The following is a 19,463-nucleotide window of genomic DNA, read 5'->3' on the forward strand; positions in this document are numbered from 1 at the left end:
ATCACAGGCTGAATACGCGTCAATGATGGGATGCAGTAGTCAAAAAGGCTAATTTCATTCTAGGGTGCAGTAACAGGAGTGTTGAAGGTAAGACACGGGAGCTGCGAGTCCTAATCATGAGTTCTGTTTACATGGGCAAACGGATTCAGATGAAATGAACCCTCGCCTGGCCAAAGCAAGCCATTTTCCCCAGATCTGGATATGCCCTCCCTCTATCTGTCCCCCAGAAGGCTCAGGCAGCCATTGAAATTAAGGGTGCTACTGTGACAGGCTCTTTATTAGGTCCACCTGTGCTCATTAACAGCCTTGATGGGAGCTGACAGAGGGCAGCTCTAGAGGAAGCCAAAGGGGAGCAGGAAAGGGCTAGTGGAAGCGGTGGCAGAGAGCTAGGAGGCCCAGGCAGGGCAGAAGACTGGGAAGCTGTAGCTAGCTTGAGGAAGCATCTGCAGGGAGCAGCACCGGCTCCTGCACATAGTAAAGGGACTGTTTGAATGATAACTCAGCTCTGGGAACAAAGGCTAGGAACTCCTGTCTCGAGGAGAGAGAACTGTTTTGAATTCTGAAACCAGTAGCCAGATGGGTGAAGCTGGTGTGCAGTATGAATCTGTGTAAGGCCTAAATAAATTGAAGGCCAGAAAAGGAGTATTTTAATTATGACTGGAGTGTTATGGTGAGTTATCGAGGAACTCCGTGTGAGAAGGGAAACTCAGGCCACAAGAGGGATGGTGGAAACTCTGTTACCATCCCCATAGGCTTTGTCTTTTTTAAAAAGAGAACTAGTCCCTTGTAGCCAATGCGCTGTTCCAATAGTGTGTCTCATTGGTGGCAGTAAATTCAGGACACTCCAGATACCTTGAGTGCAGCTCAGACTGGAAAGGGTATGAGCCTTGCATGTTCTCAAAGGTTATGTATAAATCGCTGACTGAAACAGGGCATTTGTACATCACCTTCACATGAAATGGGGTTTTTCAAGCAGGACTTTGTTGACTCTCCTGCAGGCTGCAGAAGTGCTAGAGAAGCAGTTTGCAGCTGAGCTCCAGGAGCTGAAATCTACAGCAGAAGAGAAACACCAAAAGGTAAAAGCCAGTGTTGCTAAAACTTATAAGAAATCTGTAATAATTCTGCACTTAATAGCTTCCCTAAATGTCATTGGTGCAGTTTCTTCCACCCCCGAAAGGTGATTCTTATCTGGATCAGCACTTGGGCATGCTCCAGTCAGGGAGAGGCGAGCCTGAGTACACTGATTTTTGCCATGCTGTATACAGTGGGGTGGCCATATCTGAAGACCAAAATGACTCCCTGGTTTCTTTTGTGGCAGGTTGTTTCCAGCCTCCGGAAGCAAATAGCAGAGGCCCAGAGGAGTGAGGAGGCCCAGCTGCACGAGGAATTGGAGAGAGCAGAGCAAAAAGTGCAGCAAAAAATGTATCGAGTAGCAGAGTTTGAGCGAGAGGTGATTACTTTTGTGCAACAGCCTTGGAGGTCGATTCCCCTCTCTTGCCCCTCCCCCGCATATGCATGCTTAGCCGTGGTTGTGAGAGCTTGGTTTAAAGTCTTCCTATCTCGTGGTGGAGAGGTATGCCATAGATCAGGTAAGTTCCATACCACTGCAGACTGAGTTTCTTACCTCTGTGCTTACCCCTGCACCACCTGCTGGACAATGAGTGCACCAGGGCCGCCCTCATCTCAGTGCTGAGATGCTTCAGCGTTGCTGGAGCAGCAGTGCATGTTGGGAGTTGCTGCTCTGCGGGGGGAATCGTGCCTTACCGTGATGTAATGCGGTCTGCCTCTGTGACCACTGCAGCTCAGTGAGCTCATGAAAGAGAAACGCCAGGAAGTGGAGAAAGACCATGACCGGAAAATGGAGAGGATGAAAGAGGAACATCAGGAAATCCTGGCTAGGATTCAGGATCAGTACGAGGAGGAGGTAATGCTGCTGAGAGCCACAGTCAGCCTGTAGATGTCCTTAGCGATTGGCTCATTGTCCCAGAAATAGTTACCAGGAGCCCCATAGTGACAGTCCAGATCTGCCCCTCGTACAGCAAGTCTAAGGGTTGGAACCATGCCAGGTGGTAGATGGCCAAGCCAGTCTTTTTCCGTTGAGCAGCAGTATCACAACCTGGAATGAGTCTAGGGCCAAGGCTCTGAAGGAAAGTGTCCCGGATGGGTGTGCCTCCTTTGTGTCTACACCTGACTTGTGCACGCACACGTGAATTTTTGCATAAGAAACAAGTGCACAGTTCTTTGCAGATGCATCTGTTGTGCCTCCATCAGAAAACTTGGCCTTGAATATCTCTATGCCTCCAGTTTCAGATTACAGAATCACTAATGGGCATGTGTAGAACTGTGTGCTCCCTTTGCAATGAAAAGGTGATTTCCTCTTTCTCTGACCTGTTTCTCTCAATGTTGCCTTGCCTGTAAGAGATTGTGGTCCGATCCAATTAATCCATCTGCTTCCCAGACTGTTCGGTGGTGGGCTGCTTGCCCACAGGGTGGGGGAGACAGTGTGTGCATGTCTGTGGAGGTGGTGGGGGAGACAGCACATATGCATGTGATGTTGCTATAGACCTCTACACCTCTGCTTGCTCTTCTTTCTTGGTTTTGCATCTGGGAGGAGAGAAAGCAAAGAGCCAAGAAGCTCGAGGTGCTGAAAGGGGAGCTGGAGCGCCTGAGACAGCTCCATGATGGGGAGCTGCGGGCTTTGCAGAAGCAGCTGGATGAGCAGCTCAGTGACTTGCGGCAGAGCCACAAGGCGAAGGTGAGTGGTAACTTCCATTTCTACCATAGCTACTGTCAGCTCTGCCTGGAATAGACCATGGTCTCTGGCTCCATGAGTATGTGCGCTGGTCTCAGGAGACCAGCGTGTCACAAGATGCATTTTCAGAGATCGTTGCTGTTTGATCTTGTGGTGAAGTCTGGCTCAGCAAACCCCTCATGTCAGGCTCCTTGTTCTGCACAGGAACGAAAAGTCCAGGAGTTGGAAATGGAACTCGAAATGCGAGCAAAAGATGCCAAGGCCAGATGTGCTCAGCTGAATCACCAGGTGAGTCAGTCCTACAGGGCATTTTGAAAGTTTCCTAACTGGCACTTCTCATCTCCCCCTATTCCTTGTTGGGGGGACTGGTCAGTGTGCCTAACTGCACCCATTAAAGTCACAGGAAGGACTGGGGAGCAGAACTGGGTCAGTGCTGAATGCCCCTGGAAATCCCAGCCTCCATGTATCATACCCCTCTTTATCAGAGCCAGTGCCTTGGGCTTTCTGCCTTGCTTTGGGGGAATACTTGTGTAGGGTAAGGGGCCGCGCAAAGCCTGGTGTCATGGAAGTATGTCATTCTCAGGGTCACTTCTGATTTCGGACCGGGTCCTATTCCCCACCTGTACTGCAGGGCAAAACTAACAAGCAATTTCTGGCTTTTGGAAAGCAAAATGGGCTCTCTTCAGTACGAGAGAGAGAGAGAGAGAGAGAGAGAAGGCCGTCCCGTTGAGCTGGCAGAAATCTCTGGCTATGTGTCCTTGGCTGGCAAAAACCTGAAGCCCTGGATTGTTATAAAGGCTATAGATACCTCTGCTTCTATTATCTCTCGATTTGATAAACAGTATTTGAAAGAGGATGCTTATGAAAGGAAGGGAAGGGAACTGAGCAGTGCTGCAGATGGAAAGCTGTGTGGCTGCAGGACAGTAAGATACTACACTATGGGGAATTCTTCCATGTCTGTGTAGCTGAGCAGGGCAGTCTGCTCTTCCCACAAGCAACAGCAGGTTTCAGGCTCCATGCTTGCTGAAGCCCTGGGAAAATGGAGCATTGGGACATTCTGAAGGGCTTGCGTTGATTAGCCAGCCCTGCTCTCAGTGCCATGGAACGTAGTTGGTGTTGTGGGGCCAAGCACACAAAGGAGGGAGCTACCCAAACAGCCCTGTTTAATTTCACATTCAAGATACTGGGGAAAGGTCAAAATGAATGGGGAGAGATCAGTGAAAGAGTGGAAACATTGCTGAAGTATTTCCCAGTGGCCTTGAAAGTTGGGGCTGTGTCATGCCGAGACTTGACCCCAAGACCAACAGTGTTCTAGAGTCAACTTGCTTCTGTGCTTTGTGTCATGATGCTCCAGCATTCACTGGTTTGCTCTTCACTTCTCTATGCAGGAAGAGGCCATGAGAAAGAAAAGGCAGCAGCTTCTGGATGAAGAGAGAAAAACTGAGCTGCAGAGAAATGTACGTATGCTCCAGCTCTCGGAAGGAGCTGCTGCCCAATCATTCGTTGTATGCGTGAAACACTAGAGCAGATCAGCACAGTGGCTTTAAAAACAAGCTCAGAAATAACTCTTGAGTCCTAGATCTGAACACCCCCCTTACGGTTCTGCTTCAGAGAGGAGCACTGTATTGTTGGCAGACTGATTAGCTGGGAGTGCATTTCATCATGGTGCAAAGGGAGAGGTTACTGCACACGGCTCTGCTTTATGGAGAACAGGGTTTGCTTGTCTGGACCCACATGCTCCTTGCCAGGAACAAGGAGGCTAACTACTGCATCTGTTGCTTTTTAATCTCACTGGGTTGTGAAAACTCTAGCCTCTAACCACTCTGTTAATTTTAGAACGTCCCATGGGTGGGTGGGACGAGGCCAAGAGGTTGGCTGATGGCACCATGCAGTGTGAGGTGCTAGCTTGAACTGGGGCTAGAAGTCTCCAAAGCCAAGCTGAGGAACAGCCCGTGGAGTAGCTTGGACACTCCTGGGAAGCATGTTGACTCCCTTTCTCTGCACGTTCCCAGAAAGGGCTGGGCATGTCCTACTGTCTGCCTGCCTTTGCCTGGTGCTGATGGGCATTCCACATGTTATGGAGGGGTGATGGTGCTGCAACTCCAGTGTGGGCTTTGAGGTTATTGCAGGTGTATGGGCAGGAGTTAAGCAAAATCGAGTGGTTGTGCACCACGGAAATGGCTCCTGGAGTTACACCGTAACCTAACTGTCTGCTATGCTGTGAAGGGCATGCGCAGCAGGGAGGGAGACGGGTGCTTAGAGTGGGCAGAGGGACATGGACAAGGAGTAATGGGGTAGATCTGAACAAACGTAAATGCATGAGGTATCGAGGAAAGCTTCCAAACATTGAGATTTAGCAGACTGCTGCTTCCTCCTGGGAGCAATGGGAGCACTGCACTGCAGGGGGCAATCCTCTGCTGACCCCCGAGGAGGAGGAGGAGGACTAGATGGGACATGGTTGAGCTCTTCCATCTCTAGTGCTATAGTTTACCCATGGGGGAGCGGACACCAGTCAGGCCATCTCTTGGGAGGATGCATTAAGCATATGGCACAAGATGCGATAGGCATTGTAGGCAGATGAGGACAAGGCCTCCATGGAAGGAAGCCAATGGGTCGGTGTCAGTGTGAGCCGTTCAGGCTCCTCCCCATCCCGTGTTCCAAAATGGAGAACAGAGTCCGTGCTTGTGTCAATTACTTGGGCTTTGCCTCTTCTCTCCTCCTGCAACGCCAGGAGATGGCTGCAGTGCATTGGGAGTGAGGGAGAAGGATGAGTGTGGGCATGACAGCTGCAGGAACCCTGGCTGCTGAGCTTCAGTCTGAACTACTGCAGTCAGGTTTGTAATTTCCCCTGAGTCCTCCATCTTGCTGCCAACAGCATCCAAGTGTTGTATGTACTAGGCATAATCCAGGTCTGGAACCAGATTTCCCAGCAAGCTCATGGCTGTTCAGATCTGGAGATTCCAGGTCGGGGCCATTTCTGGGTATGGAAAAGCAGGGACAAAGACCACACACAAACACAGGTTTGACGAAGGTTTTTTGCACACTTAACTTCCATTGCCCTGCAAGCTCTGCATGCAGCACTCATGTCTCTTGCATGTTGTGTGCTTGTATTTCTGTGCTGGGGAAACGAGAGAGTGATTTTAATTTCACTTCCAGGAAGCTGCTTCAGCTGCTCAGCTCCGCCTAGAGGCGTCTAGGAAAGAGCATGCTGACCTTGTGGAATCCATCCACCAGTTGCGCAGGACTCTGGAGGAGCTTCAAGACCAGAAAGCTGAGCTGGAGTCCCAGGTGGATCTGTTGCAGACCCGAAGCCAAAGGCTGCAGAAACGGATCAGGTGGGTGTCCTAGAGATGGTCTCTGATGCTCGTATTTACACACCCACCCCACCCTCTGCCACTGACCTTCTTAAATGGTGGTGCTTCAGATTTGTGCCAGATTTATGAGGGGCAGTGTTGCTAGATGTTAGAGCAGGGTGCTGGGGGATAGAATTCCTGCGTTCTGTTCCTAGGGCTGCCATGACTCATGTGCAAGGTTGGTTTAAGTCACTTAATCTCTGTGGGCCTCTGGTTCACCCTCTGAAGCATGTATCTAGCATTCATCTTCCTCAAAGCTGGCTTATGAGGAAATGTTCGTAAATGCTTTGAGAACCTTGGGTGACTGACAGACTCTAGAAAAGACCTTTCTGAGACCTCTGGGTGGCATGCTTCCTTGTTCCTGTTTTTAAGGGTGTACATTGGCATAAACCTGCTATTGTCCCACGTAGCCGGTGGTCTTTATTACATTAAAATATTCGTGTAGACCTGATATTTACTTTGTTGGACACAAACTCAGTAGTTTATCCAGCAACACTTCTCAGCCTGTAGCTGTAGGACCCTGTGTTTAAACAGCAGTAGGCAGTGTCCTGGCTACCCAGCCTTATACCCAGGCACCCTTCCTAATGGCCTGGATCTGCAGAGCATGAAGTCCCTGGTATTTTCCCTTTGGGAGATTGTAAGCAGGAGCCAGTTTGAGGTGTTCAAGGAGATTTGATTCCTGCAAAGTGTTGTTAATTCTTGTGGGTAGCATGGCTCTGTGTCCCTGTCTGTTCTGTATGTTGATGGCATGTTCCCCCACCCCCCACCGCACATTGTGGACATCTGTGACAGTGAACTGGAGGCCGCAGTCAAGAGCCAACAGGAGACCCTGAAGGAGCTGGTAGCCGAAGACAGCATGGCGTCTCCCAGGAGGGAAGCTGAGCTCCACATTGAAGACCTGAGAGAGACGCTTCGAGCTGTGAGTAAAAGCCTGTGTATTTGAGCTCCCCATGGAGGTTGGTGTGTGTTTGTGCCTTTCAAAGGCTCCCAAATTAGAGGGAGTGTACACATAACTCCCTTAGGTCCCTTTGAAAATCCTGACTAGGTTCTTTGCTGCCTGTTCCGGCTCATAGATGCAGAGATGGATGGTTATTGTTGCAGGTGGGAAGGGTTATTTGTTTGATTAAATTAACGGAAGCAAAGTCTAGTGACAGAGGACACAGGACAGCAGCCAGGAATCCTATTTCTGGCTCTGCCTAAGATCTGTTCCATCCCGGCAGGCAGCTCACCTCATCATTTTAATGATTGTTCGTACAGTGCTTTGGGTTCCTGAATGGGAGAAGCCACTGCCATGCACGGTGTTATTAGTCTGTATGTTCATTTCTCTGGTGCTTTCGTCATCCCATTTATATACCCCAGGGAATGTAATCATAGAGCGTCTCCCAAAGGTCACCTGTTCCACTAGATCCTTGGCATTTCCAAGGTGATTACTGCTGGTCCTAGGCTCCCCTGAGGTCTTGGGTGCTATCGGTGTCTGCTCAAAGATGCTCATATTGAGCACGCAGTAACGATAGCTGCTTTTCTGATTCCCATAGCTGCGTGTGTTTCAACAGGCAGAGGATTCCCTGAGTCTTTTCAGCAGGGCAGTGAGATACCTGGGACTAGATTTCTTGTTTCTCATTTTGATGTGGACACTTGTGTCACTTCAAAGCAGAAAAATGTTGCATTGAAATGCCCCTTTCCAGAGCCTTATGGTTCCATTCCCTCCCCTAGCCCCCAAAGGAACAGATCTGAACTCCTGATTTACTCCTCTTTGCTGACATTATTTGCAGGGGTTTTGTCCTTCAAAATAGAAAAGGAATGTGTTGCTCTGGTTTTGTTACCTTTGTTGTGCATTGGCTGAGGAGGTTTGGGGTGCTCTTGTTCAAAAGTGGGCTGGGGAACTTGGGGAAGAAAGCAGCTCTTGGGCAGGGAAGGATATCTTTGATTTTTAAAGTGTTCCCATAGAGAAACACTCCTCTGCACTGGGCTATTCCTAGGGCAGTTTGCATGCTGCTGTCATTCACGCTCTATACTCTCGTTCTCCTGAGCTTATGAGGTTCTTCCTTCATTCGCATATTAATTGATTTTGAAATGTTTAAACCCTCTAGCACTCCTCCAGAGAGCCTGCTTCCTTAACCTCGCACAGCAATGAGGATGGTGACTTCCAGCTTGATAAGTAAGCATCAGCACACAGGCCATTTTGAAAAGTGCTGTCCGTGCGGTTGTGTGTAAATGTAACACGTCGACGAGATGCTGTGTAAGGAGAAGGTATTGTCAGAGGTGCAGTATGGAACGCACAGCCCAGGAGAACAAGGCTGAGTGCCGTGCTGCCCCCTGCCACAGAGCATCATGACTTGATGGCTTATAGCACCTGGAATAGTGCAGCCGTCAGCGGATGAGTCAATGAATTGCGGGTCATGGCTGGTGCGCAAGGCTGTTGCAGCTACAGAAAGGGCCTGGCATGCTTCTTGACTGCATCTCCGAGGCCTATGTTGTGCAGGAGAAGTAACCCTGTTAACTCTGAGGGTTTTTATCATACTTACCCGGTTTATTCAAGTTGGGTAGAAAACCAGCCTCCAAAATCACTGGGAAATTCCTGATGTCCGAGAGCAGCACTGACATGTTTCCAGGATAATGGCCTTTGAAAGCTCTCTCCCTTGATTCCTTCCTGCAGTGTCAGACACTACATTTCTGCAGAAGGAGTCTCCATAAGGAACGCCAAGGAGTTCCTGGTGCGTCAGACTCGCTCCATGAGGAAAAGGCACGCTGCACTGAAAGCTGCAACGCAACAGTGGCGTCACAGCATGCAGCAGGCACGGGACGCGGTGCAGGGTCCGGGGAGCTCTCAGCTCTTGGAGGACGTGCGCCGGAACTTGGAGGAGGTGAGCTGGCAGCCCTGTGTTCTGAGACTCGGGTGGCATTGTGGTTCTGGCCCAGGAGTGGGGGCCCAGCGACAAAGCGTGTTCTTGTCTCTGCTATGAACTTCCTGTGTGCCGTTGGCCAAGCCACTAAGCCTCAGGTTTTTGAGAGTGGCCCCTGAGTTTGGGAGCCCAACTTCAGACAGGCAGGACCTGACTCTTCTCAGAGATGTCGAGTACCCACAACTGCACTTGACGCTGGAGGTGCTCGTCCTCCTGGAAATCAGCCCCTGTGTGTCTCAAGATGGGCACCCAGAGTTACCGTTCAGCTATGCACATCATCTTCCTCACCTGTGTGACAGGGATTAAAATTCTCCCCTGCCTCTCAGGGTGGCCGTAGAGATTAATTCATTAACGTTTGTAAAGCCCTTTGAGCCTCTGCTAGAATATGCAATGTGGTACTTTTATCACCTGAGAAGCTAGCTTGATAAAAACCTAACTCCATTTCATCCTAAATGGATGAAATACGTGAATTTGGACATTCTGTAAAATGACAGATCCTCCAGAGTGTTGCCACATCACAGAATCTTCTGCAAATTGCAAAGGAAGGGATGAGCAACTCATGGTAATTCTAGTGCCCGCAGTTCTGTAGCTGTGGTTTTGCAATTCTTTTACACTTCTTTGCGGATGGATCCTAAAGCATTTGCTAGATGAGCTCATACACAGACTCTAGACTGGGATCATGCCACGGCCTCTGGTGTGATGCTTGCAGGCTGCTTCGTAGTGCTCAGCATCCCTCCATAACATTTGGAACAGGAAGTGAAGAAGAATCCTCTCTCCGGTGTGACTGAAAGTTAGGGTCTGCAGGATGTAATTACTCAGACTGTAATTTGGTCGGGATACCGGGGGGTTAGCACCTCAACTGTTATCCGCACGCTGCTATGGGATTTCCAGTGAGAACAAGTGGCTGGCTGAAAATGTAGAACCAAAGCAGTTGGCTTTGTGGAAAGGGCAGGTTGGGAGCTGTAGCTTTCTTTTGTCGAGAAGCATAAGAGTTTCCCGCACCCTTCCCTCCTGTGCTGTTAGGGGTTTGGGCTGTGTTGCGACTCCAGGATCACCATCTTCTGCGTTGGGTTAAAATTATTTAAACGATGAAAAAATCCAAATCAGAAAAAACGATTATTTCCCATCACTCTGATTAAATTCTCCTCCCTGGCTGGGTGGTTGCTCCATGGCAGGAATCAGAGCAGCTGGACAAGATGAAGTCGGCCATGCGGAAAGGACAGGTGCTGCTGAAGAAGAAGGAAGAGAAGCTGAGCCAACTGGAGTCTTCGCTGCTGGAAGAGGTAATTGCCAGCATCTCAATCACTTGGCGTTAACCAGCCACACACCCACAGAGCAGCGTCCAGAGAAAGCCAGATTCACTCCCTAATGAGGGGACTTCATAGGGATTTCGGTTCCAGTGAGGGACGTTTAGTTGAAGGCTGAGGGTTGGTGGCTGGAGCTGGATTGCTTTGCGAGCTGGCTGGCATCTGTTTGCCTGTGTGTGAGCACAGTGGGGAGAGGAGGCTGGTCACAGGTCTGCAAGGAACTACAAACCAAACTGGAAAGATTCCACATGATTCACTAGCTGTGTAGCCAAGAGGGGCTGGGGGATGGAGGGCTTCTCTGATGTGAGCAGCTTGCCAGGCAGGCTTCTGTTTTTAGTTAAGAAGCTGAGTGGAAAAAGCACAGTTGTTAGAGCAGAATGAATGATTCTTCCTTCAGAATTAGCCCATGAGGCTAGAAGTGAGTCAGTTCTGGCTCTGATGCACTAAAACATAGAAAAATCCCATTTTCGTGCTGGTTAAACAGAGGTTATATTAACTGTCTACATGGGTGAGATTACAGATACTGTACATTCCCTTGGCTTGCATGGTACCTGCTCACCATTTAATTGTGTGACCATGGGGTTTCTGTGGTAAGTAAGCAGGAAAAATACTTGGTTATTGGTGTCTTCAGAAGCCGAGGACACGTTGGCTAGTGAGTACTGTTAGCCAGTAGGCCATCCTAGATGCTAAGGGAGGTATCTGGGAGCCAGTGCTCCTGGACAATGTTCCTGGCTCTGTCAGTGACTTGGGTGAGTTCCATAGGCCCAGGATCAGTGGGAGATTTGAAGAGCACAACATCTTTGAAAGTCAAGCTCTTAATGGAGAGACCTCCCTGCCTACTCACCTCGTGCTGGGCCTTATGATTTCTGACTCCCAGGGAGTCACTGCTGAAATTGTAATGTTCAGTCCCCAACACAACCCACCCCCTCCACAGACTGAGCTGTCTCCCTTTGCAACACTCCCAGCCTCTGCTGACCCAGGAGCAGGGAACCACGTTTGTACTGCTATCTTCACATGTTTCATAACACTCCAAGCGCAGCCTGTGAGAGCCGTTATGGGATATCTAGCTTGGAGTCACAGAAGCTTTAGACCTGGTTTGGTTTCCCAAGGGACAGAAGTGTGTAGCAGATCATATTTTATTTTCCTCTACTGTAAATATTTCCTTCTCTTGGCAGCTTTCTGATGAAGATACGCTGAAGGGTGCTGCATGTAAAAAGGTGGTAACCTTTGACCTTAGTGATTCAGAAGACACACACAGCCTGAGCAGCACAGATGTATCTCAGCACAAATGTAAGGGTTCAGTGTCTCTTGTAGAATGCCACGGGCCGCATTTCAGAGCTTTGTGCATTGTACCCAATATTTGACATTCTGCATCACCCATCCCTCCCACTGTGTATTCCTAGTCCCTGCCTTGTCTTGTTTTCGCTTGTGCCCGTTAAACTCTAAAGCATGTAGGACAGGTGTGCTGTTTATGCCAGCACTCGAGGCACAATATTTTGTACCAAGAATTGTTTCCTGCCTGTAGCACTGTGTGTATGTGGATTATGAATGTGGCTTAAAAAACATGGTTTTCACTGTGGTGCCAGAAACCTTCAGCCTTCCCCAGCGATGCTAGAGCCAGGTCTATTGCCCTATTTCTTGGTGTCCGCCAGTCCAGTTTGGTGGACTGGGTTTCTTTCCTCTCCCTGTCTCCTTGGCGAGAGAGGCTGTTGCAATCCCAACAGGAGCAAGGCACAAGGAATAGTTCTTTACTGTCCCGTGATTAGAGCAGTGTGTGTGAATAGCGGAGCGCTCAGTAAATGGGTAACCATGCAGGAAGACTGTGCTTTTTCCAGAGGTGCTGGCCAGGCTGATGGCTACGAATTCACCCTCATTTAAAAAAAAAAAAAAAAATTGAACTATCTGTAAGAATCCAAAAAGTTTTAGAACCTTCTCCCTCCCTAGAATGAAGGTTTTCATATTGATAAAATCCCCACAGTCCTGCCTCTAACCTTCCCACAGCACCAGGTTTCTTTGTGATGTGCACCTGTGGAGTGCAATCCGTCCACTCTGTCTCCCTGCTCAGTTTGTGTACGGTTTGATTATTGAAACATATCAGGCTCCTGCTGTTCCAGTATTTCAGAGTTCTTGTACATCTCAGTGTAGTGAGCAGGCTTTGTGCTGCTCTGCAAAGAGTTAGCCATTTGCAGGGGAAGTCCACGCCCTACAAATGGGCGGCTGTCGCGGCGCCCAGTGGAAGTGCACTCGCTGCTCTGGCCCCGCTCATAAATTTGTAGTGGGCAGGAAGGACAGAAGCGCACTTATGCTTGTGCTGCAAGCCATATTTCAGCTCTGCCATCCCAGTGGTTGGTGTCATCCCAGTGGTATCCTCCTTTCTCCTTCAGAGTTTAATCCTTGGAATCTCCAGGATCCTGTCCCTTTTCATCTCATTTCCCCAACTTCCTCTCCTCCACACCACACCTGACCAGCCTTCTCGCCAAAGTTCTCTGCTCCTCGACATGGAACTGAACTGCCCCCTTGTCTCTGCAGCCAGACCTCCCTCACTCGCTTAGCTGAATGTATAAAGTTCAGCCTCTGTGAAGCCTGGAGACAGAGTGCATGGGAGGATAAGGTGCTCTTGGTGGGGAGATGCAGGAGAATGGTGCTGCCTCTGAGGATAGACTCAAGGTCTCCTTTAAATCTTGTCCCTCTGTTGATCTGGGTTTTCTTTTTCTTTGACTAGTTGATTTGAAACCAGATGTCCAGTTCCCCCAGCTCGACAAGATCCAGCACTTGACCAACACTCTGCAGCACATCACCGCTGAGCTGAATGGGGTCCTTGGCACCTTGGGCTCTCTGAACCATCAGCAGCCTCCCCTCTTCACTTCTGTGCTGGTGCCGATGCCTGCTCTGCCCAGTGATGGAGTTCCTCTTTCCGCGTACACCTCCTTGGCAAGAGTCCAGGCTGCTGGCCCCATCGTGCCTCCTGCTGGGATTCCTTTGGTTAACCAGCAGGCATGGAGTACCGGTTTGAACTCCAGCCTCTCTTCTATGGCTGGTCAGTCAGTAGACAACATGCTGGCAGAGAAATGGCGCAAGTATTTCCCAGGTAATGGTCTGCTGCAGTTCCGCCTCCTTCCGGGTTTGCTTATCATGTCTATGGCCATTGATTTTGTGCTGTCACTTCTATGCCAGAGTGCAGCAAAGTACCTCTTATGTGTTGTCCTGTGGGACTGCTCAGTAAGGGAACACACCCCGTTTGACCAAGCTGAGTGAGTTGTCTCCGCTCACTCCCTGGCACTGCACAATCTACTCAACTCACCCTTCATCCTTCCAAGGCAGATGAACTGAGCTCCATGAAAAGTCCTACGTGGGCATGTTATGAATGAGCTTATTTAAAAATAAAACAAGATCCCATCTGTATTGCACGGATGCTAGTGATGCCATGGCCCATCCCATAATGTCAGCAGGAATCTTGGTGTCCTTGGCCACAGTTCTTCTTTTCTGCTCTGTCTAGTGATTTCCTGCATTTCCATAGCATCTCCGCTTCCTCCAGGTATTTAACGTAAGAAACAAGGTTCTCTCTTCCCAGCCTGTAGGAGAAATGGCCTGAGTCATTTTGATGGATTTTGTGTGTGTGTGCGTGGCACCTCGTGGGAAAGGCAAGTCAAAGATGTGAGTGTCGTTTCAGTTCTGAGTACCGTGAAGTCCCTGGTCTCTTTTCTCTGCTGGGAGCAAGTTTTATAACCTTGGTCCAGCTGCCGTGATAGTCTGTGTCCTGCATCCCAAGCCTTCCCCTGGGGCTGATGGTTCCTTTGCTCTGCAGGAATGTACCTTAGGGGGAGGCTGAGGTTGTAGAGGGAGAGTTGTGCCCCAGGTAGCCAGAGCCAATCCCACGGAGTACTTAGAATGTCAGGACAGAGGCCTTGAACTGGACTCTGTTCAGCTGGGCACCAGGGCAGCATGTTCACAGTGGTCTGTGACGCTGAGCAGATGGGCTGCTAGCCTTGTACCAATTGTCAGGGCATGCGGCTTCACTCCTAGATACAAGCTGCAAAGGCCAAGCCTGGTGAACATGAGCACATGGGTCAACATGGCCAAGTCTGCCTCTGACAGGACAGAGTGAAATTTGCTGGCCAGTTGCAGGTGGAAGGGGCCTATTTAGAGCAACCAGTAGCAGCGAAGGATCCAGAAGGACCCTGGGGGTGGGGCTGCTGCTGACTGACCTAGCAATTTGCAGGTAAGTGCCGATGGCAGTAAGAGATGTTACACACGAGTCAAGTTCTTTAAAGCTCTCACTCTTCTACCAGCATCACCTCAGTCTTGTCTGGGTTCAGCTGTAGCCAGGTGCTGAATTCAGCTTGCTGTTGATAGAACTGTTGACGTTCTACATGAAGGAGACGTAGAGCTGTGTGCTGTCCGCACTTGGCTAGTGCTTTGGCCTGGGGGATCTTGCCAGCTTCTGAGGCTCTCTGTTGAGGGGTGTGGATCCTATGGGACTCTGCTGGTGGCAGTTTTGGAGGGGTAGTTGCCCATGATGACTCCCTGTTGTACAGCATGCTGGCTTCTGTCTCTCCCTTCCAGATGTAGCTGGACCTCACTGCTCAGAAGAGATTTCAGTGTAGTTTGTGAAGCACTTTGGGACAGATGGCCCAGTGTAGGCTATTCTGAGATGAAGATAATTTCTCTCTGCAGTTTACATGGCCCAGGGGTGCTGGATATGAAAATACCCACAGGGAATCGCTGCTGAAGGGAAGGGAAGCTAGAATTCCATTCCCTATAGCAGGCTGGGCTAACACAATGGGCATAATATGGGGTCTGCAGCCTGACTCGGGGAGGGCCAGAACCAAACCTGGGACCAAGCAAGTGTGATGGGACAGGAGATAGACCCAGACTGGCCTCATGGAGGGTTAAGAAGGCAAGGATATAATAGAGAGCTGCACTCTTTGCTTCCTTCCCCACTCTTGGCTCTGCATCCACTCTGAAGGGGAATGACTCCTCCTGAGGTGCCAGCTTGATGAATTGCCTGCAACGTGATGGAAGCTCTTTAAAGAGAACCAGTGGAGCTTCTGCGCAAGTCTGAGCTCAGGGCTAGTGACTGACTAGTCTGTGCTGTGGGCAGCCGTTCACCTCAACAGGTGAGAGTGAAAATCACAGATGAATGTGACTTTGTGTCCCTAATAGACAACGAGCTTCGGTGGCAGACAGTCCGAGGAGCTGGTGTGTGTAGCTCCTTGGACTTGGGCACGTGGCAGATTTGAAAAGAAGAGGAGATAACAACAGCTCATTCCGGGAAGTGAAGTGCAAAGCTGATCTCATTATACTGTTTCCAGAGCACTTCAGCTTCTGACATTTGCACAAGAATAGCAGTCATTAAAGGAGCCAGCAAAAGAAGAGGAGGAACTTTCTGTTAGATTACGCTGCCTGGCTGAAAACACACTGATGGGGAGGGGTGTTGAGACAGATGGTACACGTGGCTCACAATTTATAATTTCCTTAGGAGAGCAAATTTTTCTCTTCTATTTGTATCCCGTTTAAACCTTTTAACCAAAGACAAAATCCCCGGCCCCTAGTCCTGCTAATCCTTAGCCAGCAAAACCATGGCAGCCCCAAGATTAACGTAATGTTTGTTTTCACTCTGAAAGTTCTTGCTAGTCGTTCTATTTTATATGCCCTCTTTGGATGCGGTCTGCTTTGATGTGGGCCAGCTGCTGGCATCAGCGTCTATGAAGCACGTGCATGTACTAAGGAAACAATAATATCCTGGCCTCGACCGGCGTGCCCAGATTCAACAGAGCACTTAAGCACGTGCCTAAGTTTCACTGACTTCATTAGGACTTACCCATGTTTAACTTTAATCATATAGTTAAGTGCCTTAAGGGGCCTTAAGACAAGCATTTTTATGGGGCCTATTGACTGATGTTTTTTGTGCCATGTTGCTTCCCTTCGTGGGTGGGAATTGCCTCCCTAGCCTGGCCCTGAGTTTGGTGGTTGTGGCAGTGGCAGGCCCCCTGCTCATGTGTCATTTAAATGGTGTTGGAGAACTTGGAAGATTCCAGGTGGGTGAGAGCCTCTTCTCTGCCTTTTGGGGGCAAGGAAACCCTCGGGCTCTTTTGGGAGAGTGGTGCTTATTTTTATTAGAGGTGAAACTTTAAGCACAACACAGACAGGGTATCTCTGGCACAATCTGTGCGAATGGAGGGATTGCATCTTAGTTTGTGTGATACCATCTGTGGCGTATACCATCCTCCATTCTGACTTGTATCCTCTCTGGAGTGGCTCCTGTGTTGCATGCCAATCTCCTTCTTGTCAATGAGGATGCTCTTCCCTAGAAGAGTCTGTTGTGAGTACTGCCCTTGGTCTTTGAAGTCACCTGGCAAGGCATGCGACTCTGAGAGCAGAATTTAGTCATTCTGCCTTTAATGTGTTCTCCTCATGCTGTAGGTAAACTCCCATTACCCACAATTCAGAACTGTCCTCTGAAACTGTACTTGTGTTTATCTGAAATTCTGATTATTCTCCCCCAAAAATTCTGATTTCCCAGATTTTGCATCTGTTGCTTGAGCCATTGAAATAACTCAGGTTTACCACAACTGTGTCTCCTGCATTTGTTATCTCTTGACTGTGGATACTACCCTGATAGTGTTAAAATTAATGGGAACCGCAGTGCTCGGTTTCTTTGGAAAATTAGGCCATTATGCCACATGCCTGAACATGGATTGAGGTGTCTAACTTTGGGCAACATGTTGGAACATTTTGGCTTTGGACTGTGTTAGCAATGAAAGCGTCAGTCCTTGCAACACGAAAATAAAGCAGTTTCAGAAGAGGGCGACCACCAGGAGCATAGACTATTAAAATTCATGCTTCAAGGCTTATCAAGAATCATGCAGTTCCTATTCAATTTTTCCCCTTAGTGGAAATAAGGGATGTCCCATTTTTGAGGGGGGATCCCAATAGACGTTAGAGATGAGGAGGATGTAAGGTTAGAATAAATAACAGGAATTGGAGGGGGAATTTGCACGTTTCTTGTTCCCTGCCTCCCACTGGAAACAGAGGGGGAAGCACCAGAAGATCCTGCTGCAAGCTTTCGCACGAGCACAGCCCAAAGGGCCACAGCATGTGACTGCACCATGCAGGGATAATGTGCTTGTAATGCAAACAATGACCAGGAAGATGGAAGCCTTTCCTGTAATGTATGTTTCTATATCTGTACTGAATGTTTCTGTCTCTTCCAGGTGGGTTCCCATCGCTCAGTGGAAGTCCTGCCCCTCTGGACAGCAATTTAGGTTATTTACCTGCAGGGTAAGACTCCTGGTCTTTTGAGTGTGGCTGTTTCAAAGAGCTGCTGTTTTTTGTTTGGTGTGGTTTGTAGGTCAGATATGATTTTCTCCTGATCTACTTGTTTCATCAAATAGGTTAGATTCGGAGCTTAAGTTATTAGCCAGGTCCCCATTTAAATGCTCAGTTGCAGGTTTTACAAAACCCAGTAAGGCTCAGCCAATAGCACTCTTGTTTCAAGACCAGAATGTTATGGGTTCCAGTCCCACAACAAGTGTGATTTCACACTTAGGATCAATGCTGCAGTGCAGGCCTGGGTAGGAGGGGCTGCCGCACTCAGGGCAACAGTGTCTTTTTGGCTGAGTTGTTGAGATCCTGGTGGTGAGGTGGAAATCAAAGATCCTTTGGTACCTTTCGTAAAGAGCAGGGGATGAACCTGTTTTCCCAGGCAACACATCCCTCTGTTAATAAAAGAGGCTCTTCTCTCCCAGCGCTGCAGCTGAGTTATTGCTGGGGGTGCAGTGCCCACTGTGATGCCGTGGTGATAGGCATGACCACAAAGCACGCCCTGACCAAGGAGCAGCTTCTCTGGTGGCTCCCTGGCCTCTTGTAATGATCCCCCAAGTAGGCAGACTCTCCCTCGCCCAGGAACTTTTCCCAGAATGCCTTTCTGCGACTAGTCCAATAGGGCTGCAGCTGCTTGGCTCTGCTCGATTTTAAGTCACCATTTTGCAAGTGGACGCTTGTAGGATCACTGCGTTTCATTCTAACTCATTGCTCTGTGAGATTCGTGGGTACAACCCCCAAGTCTAGTCCATTGCAAAAGTCTTGGTATTTTGTAGTTCCAGACTGGCAAAGGACCACCCCAGCAGCACAGCTCTCTGCTGTCTGGGTTACACCAGGCTCAGAGTTCGTGTTTCACCTTTGCTGAACAGCTGCTCTTCCGAACCTTGAAGGCAGTCCGTTTTAAAAATCTTTTCCCAGGCCCATAGAACTCGTGCCTGGCTAAGCAGCACCTGGAGTGAGGGGAACACCTTAATTTCCCAAGCTTTCTCTTCAACTCCCTTGTATCTTAATCCAGTTCAAGAAGGTGGAAAATCAGCCTAGAGTCAGTCTCTCTCTCTCTCTCTGCTGGGCTTTTGCTACCCAACAACACTGCATTTTTCTCAAGGGGCAGGGACGAGTGGGGAGCTGCCTACCCCCTTTCTTCCTGAAGAAGAGTGTAATGGTGCTGGATAATGGATAAGAGGATAATGGGGTAAATGGAGACTCCTGTGGAGTTAGCTGGGGTGCCTGGGTCCTTGCCAACAACTGAGGCTTTGTGGTGCTAGAGAGACCAGGAGAATGGCAGTGGCTGAGTAACGTGGCTGCTGAAATTTCTTCCCAGTCTGGTAGGGGAGAGGAGGGCAGGACACTGAGCCAAGAAGCCGTTGCTTTCTGTTGCATCAATCTGTGGCTATTTCCATGGCAGCCCATCAGTTTCAATCTAATCCGTTGGCTCATTTCTTGCCATATCTTTCTTTCTCTCTCTGTCACGACAGTGAGCAAATCCGCCTGTTCCAGCGTTCCCAGCTCCGAGGCCCTGAGACAGACAGGACTAGTGTCCAAGGAATGATAGATGCCAACAAGAAATGGCTGGAAAATTTCAAGAAGGATTCAAAAGTGTATCCTTTGCTTTGGTCTTGTCTTATTTGCACTCCTGGCGCTGCTGTAGGTAGAAGCAGAAAGCAGGTGGTGAGTGACTATGGAGCAGCAAAGCATTGAGCAGCAGCTGTGAATTTGGTCCCTGCAAGGGACAGTGTATCTAGAGCAGAAGGTGGACTAAGGCTCTGGACTTCTGAATTCTGTTCCCAGCTGTGTCTTGACTCACTTTGACCTTAGACAAATCCCT

The 19,463-nt window shown here is 49.2% G+C and overlaps 1 protein-coding gene across 12 annotated transcripts in view; it reads left to right on the forward strand.

Moving 5' to 3' along the window:
- CEP164 (centrosomal protein 164) overlaps positions 1-19,463 on the forward strand; it is a 70,664-nt gene that overhangs the window by 47,323 nt on the left and 3,878 nt on the right. For 11 of the 12 annotated variants that reach the window (XM_073321153.2, XM_073321154.2, XM_073321160.2 and 8 more), the window contains 15 exons: positions 999-1,076; positions 1,319-1,450; positions 1,802-1,924; positions 2,612-2,755; positions 2,957-3,040; positions 4,141-4,209; positions 5,909-6,087; positions 6,898-7,024; positions 8,196-8,263; positions 8,762-8,969; positions 10,184-10,291; positions 11,491-11,605; positions 13,038-13,403; positions 17,530-17,596; positions 19,114-19,236. In XM_073321153.2, coding sequence (XP_073177254.1) covers positions 999-1,076; positions 1,319-1,450; positions 1,802-1,924; positions 2,612-2,755; positions 2,957-3,040; positions 4,141-4,209; positions 5,909-6,087; positions 6,898-7,024; positions 8,196-8,263; positions 8,762-8,969; positions 10,184-10,291; positions 11,491-11,605; positions 13,038-13,403; positions 17,530-17,596; positions 19,114-19,236 — 1,991 coding nt within the window. The remainder of the gene's footprint in view (positions 1-998; positions 1,077-1,318; positions 1,451-1,801; positions 1,925-2,611; positions 2,756-2,956; positions 3,041-4,140; positions 4,210-5,908; positions 6,088-6,897; positions 7,025-8,195; positions 8,264-8,761; positions 8,970-10,183; positions 10,292-11,490; positions 11,606-13,037; positions 13,404-17,529; positions 17,597-19,113; positions 19,237-19,463) is intronic. The other variant, XM_073321158.2, reaches the window with a different exon arrangement.

Source organism: Lepidochelys kempii, chromosome 22, assembly GCF_965140285.1.
Source record: "Lepidochelys kempii isolate rLepKem1 chromosome 22, rLepKem1.hap1, whole genome shotgun sequence".
Lineage (NCBI taxonomy): Eukaryota > Metazoa > Chordata > Testudines > Cheloniidae > Lepidochelys > Lepidochelys kempii.